Source organism: Salvelinus namaycush, unplaced genomic scaffold (genome assembly GCF_016432855.1).
Source record: "Salvelinus namaycush isolate Seneca unplaced genomic scaffold, SaNama_1.0 Scaffold209, whole genome shotgun sequence".
NCBI classification, from domain to species: Eukaryota; Metazoa; Chordata; class Actinopteri; order Salmoniformes; family Salmonidae; genus Salvelinus; species Salvelinus namaycush.
In genome coordinates, this window is record NW_024058886.1 from 262,009 (window position 1) to 268,008 (window position 6,000).

General features: G+C 38.0%; 1 protein-coding gene across 1 annotated transcript in view; it reads right to left on the reverse strand.

The window, feature by feature from the left end:
* The window catches only part of LOC120038132 (1,4-alpha-glucan-branching enzyme-like), a 56,788-nt gene extending 51,657 nt beyond the window's left edge, over nt 1-5,131 (reverse strand). Inside the window, exons 1-2 of the mRNA XM_038984027.1 lie at nt 4,776-5,131; nt 460-587 (exon numbers count right to left, since the gene is read on the reverse strand). Of these exons, the coding sequence (XP_038839955.1) occupies nt 460-587; nt 4,776-4,848 (201 nt within the window). The 5' untranslated portion in view covers nt 4,849-5,131. The remainder of the gene's footprint in view (nt 1-459; nt 588-4,775) is intronic.
* Between the last annotated feature and the right edge of the window lie 869 nt (nt 5,132-6,000).

Sequence of the window (6,000 nt, forward strand, 5' to 3'; positions counted from 1 at the left end):
GTATGTGTTTGGCTGTTTTAGTAGAGTCCTACAGAGCCAGTGTTGTTCACTGTGGTGTGGTCTGAAGCTATAGCCTGGGCCCAGATCTGGATGTGATTTAGTACTACCAATTCCTCTCACTATTATGGCCATGACCTTCAGGAACGCCATACTGATTTTACATAACAAATATTTTGGTACATATTGAAGTGCCTTGGGGCTAGGGCCTAAGGACTAGTGTTACCTCTGCGATGGTGATGCAGTCAGGATACAGGGGGGCTAGGGCCTAAGGACTAGTGTTACCTCTGCGATGGTGATGCAGTCAGGATACAGGGTGGCTAGGGCCTAAGGACTAGTGTTACCTCTGCGATGGTGATGCAGTCAGGATACAGGGGGGCTAGGGCCTAAGGACTAGTGTTACCTCTGCGATGGTGATGCAGTCAGGATACAGGGTGGCTAGGGCCTAAGGACCAGTGTTACCTCTGCGATGGTGATGCAGTCAGGATACAGGGTGTGGAGGACATGATTAGCTGTCATCAGATAGACCAGGGAATCTTCATCCACCTGAAGACCAAAGTACTCTGAGTAGTCTCCTGAAAACATACTGCCTGAGGACAGAGAAAGAGCAAGGCTATCACCTAGGGAGCTAGGGTGTAGGAGTTAGGGGGTGAGGATTAACAGGTAGGGGGTAAGGGTTAGGGAGCTAGGGTGTAGGACTGAGGAAACTAAGAGCTAGGGTGTAGGGGTTAAGGGGTACAGTAAGTGCTTCTACTTAGATACGTCTCCTGAAATTATACTACCTGATACTAACACCCACACTGATACATAACCAAAATATAAAATTAACCCACACTGAATACATAACAAATATATAAAATTAACCCACACTGAATACATAACCAAAATATAACCATAACCCACACTGAATACATAACCATAACCCATACTGATACATAAACAATATATAACCATAACCCACACTGAATACATAACCAATATATAACCATAACCCACACCGATACATAACCATAACCCACACTGGATACATAACCAATATATAAAATTAACCCACACTGATACATAACCAATATATAAAATTACCCCCCACTGAATACATAACCAAAATATAACCATAACCCACACTGAATACATAACCAACATATAAAATTAACCCACACTGAATACATAACCAAAATATAACCATAACCCACACTGATACATAACCAATATATAACCATAACCCACACTGAATACATAACCAATAGATAACCATAACCCACACTGATACATAACCAAAATATAACCATAACCCACACTGAATACATAATCAATATATAACCATTACCCACACTGAATACATAACCAATATATAACCATAACCCACACTGAATGCATAACCATAACCCACACTGAATACATAACCAATATATAACCATAACCCACACTGAATACATAACCATAACCCACACTGATACATAACCTATATATAACCATAACCCACACTGAATACATAACCAATATATAACCATAACCCACACTGAATACATAGCCATAACCGACACTGACACGTAACCAATATATAACCATAACCCACACTGAATACATTACCATAACCCACACTGATACATAACCAATATATAACCATAATCCAAACTGATACATAACCAATATATAACTGAATACATAACCAATATATAACCATAACCCACACTGACTACATAACAAATATATAACCATAACCCACAATGAATACATAACCAATATATAACCATAACCCACACTGAATACATAACCAATATATAACCATAACCCACACTGAATACATAACCAATATATAACCATAACCCACACTGATACATAACCAATATATAACCATAACCCACACTGATACATAACCAACATATAACCATAACCCACACTGAATACATAGCCAATATTTACCTATTACCCACACTGAATACATAACCAATATATAACCATAACCCACACTGAATACATAACCAATATATAACCATAACCCACACTGATACATAACCAATATATAACCATAACCCACACTGATACATAACCAATATATAACCATAACCCACACTGATACATAGCCAATATGTACCTATTACCCACACTGAATACATACAATATATAACCATAACACACACTGAATACATAACCAATATATAACCATAACCCACACTAAATACATAGCTATAACCCACACTGACACATAACCAATATATAAACATAACCCACACTGAATACATAACCAATATATAACCATAACCCACACTGAATACATAACCATAACCCACACTGATAAATAACCAATATATAACCATAACCCACACTGATTACATAACCAATATATAACCATAACCCACACTGAATACATAACCAATATATAACCATAATCCAAACTGATACATAACCAATATATAACTGAATACATAACCAATATATAACCATAACCCACACTGACTACATTACCATAACCCACACGGATACATAACCAATATATAACCATAATCCAAACTGATACATAACCAATATATAACTGAATACATAACCAATATATAACCATAACCCACACTGACTACATAACAAATATATAACCATAACCCACACTGAATACATAACCAATATATAACCATAACCCACACTGAATAAATAGATAATGTCAACCATAACCCACACTGAATACATAACCAATAAATAACCATAACCCACACTGAATACATAACCAATATATAACCATAACCCACACTGAATACATAGACAATGTAAACCATAACCCACACTGAATACATAGACAATATATAACCATAACCGACACTGAATACATAGACAATATATAACCATAACCCACACTGAATACATAACCAATATATAACCATAACCCACACTGAATACATAACCAATATATAACCATAACCCACACTGAATACATAACCATAACCCACACTAATACATAACCAATATATAACCCTAACCCACACTGAAAACATAACCAATACATAACCATAACCCACAGACACGTAACCAATATATAACCATAACCCACAATGAATACATAACCAATATATAACCATAACCCACACTGAATACATAGATAATGTCAACCATAACCCACACTGAATACATAACCAATATATAACCATAACCCACAATGAATACATAACCAATATATAACCATAACCCACACTGAATACATAGATAATGTCAACCATAACCCACACTGAATACATAACCAATATATAACCACAACCCACACTGAATACATAACCAATATATAACCATAACCCACACTAAATACATAACCAATATATAACCACAACCCACACTGAATACATAACCAATATATAACCATAACCCACACTGAATACATAACCAATATATAACCATAACCCACAATGAATACATAACCAATATATAACCATAACCCACACTGAATACATAGATAATGTCAACCATAACCCACACGAATACATAACCAATATATAACCATAACCCACACTGAATATATAACCAATATATAACCATAACCCACACTGAATACATAACCAATATATAACCATAACCCACACTGAATAAATAGATAATGTCAACCATAACCCACACTGAATACATAACCAATATATAACCATAACCCACACTGAATACATAACCAATATATAACCATAACCCACACTGAATACATAACCATAACCCACACTGAATACATAACCAATATATAACCATAACCCACACTGAATATATAACCAATATATAACCATAACCCACACTGAATACATAACCAATATATAACCATAACCCACACTGAATACATAGATAATGTCAACCATAACCCACACTGAATACATAACCAATATATAACCATAACCCACACTGAATACATAACCAATATATAACCATAACCCACACTGAATACATAGACAATGTAAACCATAACCCACACTGAATACATAACCAATATATAACCATAACCCACACTGAATACATAACCAATATATAACCATAACCCACACTGAATACATAGACAATGTAAACCATAACCCACACTGAATACATAACCAATATATAACCATAACCCACACTGAATACATAACCAATATATAACCATAACCCACACTGAATACATAGATCATGTAAACCATAACCCACACTAATACATAACCAATATACAACCATAACCCACACTGAATACATAACCAATATATAACCATAACCCACACTGAATACATAACCAATATATAACCATAACCCACACTGAATACATAGACAATGTAAACCATAACCCACACAGAATACATCACCAATATATAACCATAACCCACACTGAATACATAGACCATGTAAAACCAAAAACTCTACTGTTGTTAGTGCACTTCGTATGAAAGACTTTAAGTACGCTCTGTACATAGTGAAAATAACAATAAACACATTTTTTAAAAAGCACTAGCACATCAGCTATGATGAATGTCGCAGGTGCTTGGAAACACTGCTCTGGCATGTTTATACAAGTTGTGTCAGCCTCTTTATAAAAAGCTCTGACGAAGGCCAAGAGGTAGACGCATAAACTGGAATAAGTGATATGAGCAATATCAGTGTGTGGATTTTTGCTTAACAATAACAGAACCTACACTGCTGCTAGTGTAAAGCATATGAAGTGATTATGAAAAGCACTATAATTCATTTCCAGTTTGAACAGGAATCTTAGGATGCCCAGGAAGGAATTTTTAAATGTTCCTTGGGAGGGAAACATTGACATTTTCTGGAATATATGAATCCCTAGCCCTTACCAATACCATGATGATGGTACATCATGGACGTCACCCCATCGAACCTGAAGCCATCAAAACGATACTCCTCCATCCACCAACGCAGGTTAGACAGCAGGAACCTCAGGACCTCCCAGCTGACGCACACACACACACACACACACACACACACACACACACAAGGTCAGGAAAACAAGATGCATTTAATAATTGAAACATGTGATGTTGCTGGTTGGTCTGGTGAGACCTAGGAGGTTTGCACTACAGTTCATTCCCATCGGAGGTTGATGCTTAGGCACAGGTGTGTATGTGATAGACGGAGGTGCACACACACACACACACACACACACACACACACACACACACACACACACACACACACACACACACACACACACACACACACACACACACACACACACACACACACACACACACACACACACACACACACACACACGGGGCCACAGTGTCCAGTTATCTCTGGCTCTCTTTCTGGCTGAGTAAATCAATGACTTACAGTAGGTAACTGAGCACTCCTCCTGGTCTACATCCCAAATGGCACCCTATTCCCTATGTAGTGCACTACTTTTGACCAGGGACTATAGAGATCTGGTCAAAACTAGTGTGCCGAATAGGGAATAGGCTGCTATTTGGGATGGAGGCCTGATCTCTATCAGAGCGCATGGCCACTGGCTAAGTGTTTAGTATGGCCACCGTCTCACTGTGTCTCAGTCTGATAGGATTTCATGTAACACTTGGGTAAACAAACACCAAGCGAGGGAATTGAGTTCCTACTCCTGAGAATGAGATCAGCGATACTCTCTAACGTGCTTTGTGGCCTCTCTCCTTCTAACGTCTCACGTCCCAAACGGCACACTGTTTCCCATTTAGTGCACTACTTTTGATCACGGCTCATAGGGTCCTGGTCAAAAGTAGTGCACTATATAGGGAATAGGGTGCCATTTGAGAGACACGCACAACGTGACTCCGTCCAACATAGCAAACCAATACTCAGAATAAACACAGGAAGAGAAAGAAAGAACCAAGGTTCTTTTAAAGCACTGCAATATCAAAACTACCTCAACAACTTGGGAGGACTGGACAGTGAAAGTGTAATTGAGGTGAGTCGGTCAAGGTGAACCACGCTCACATGACAAGTCGCCTCGACCGAGGCCTGAAGAATTGTTTAAGCCCCCCCCCCCCCCCCCAAGTTAATACCTGGGCTTTAGCTCAGCAGGCTAGT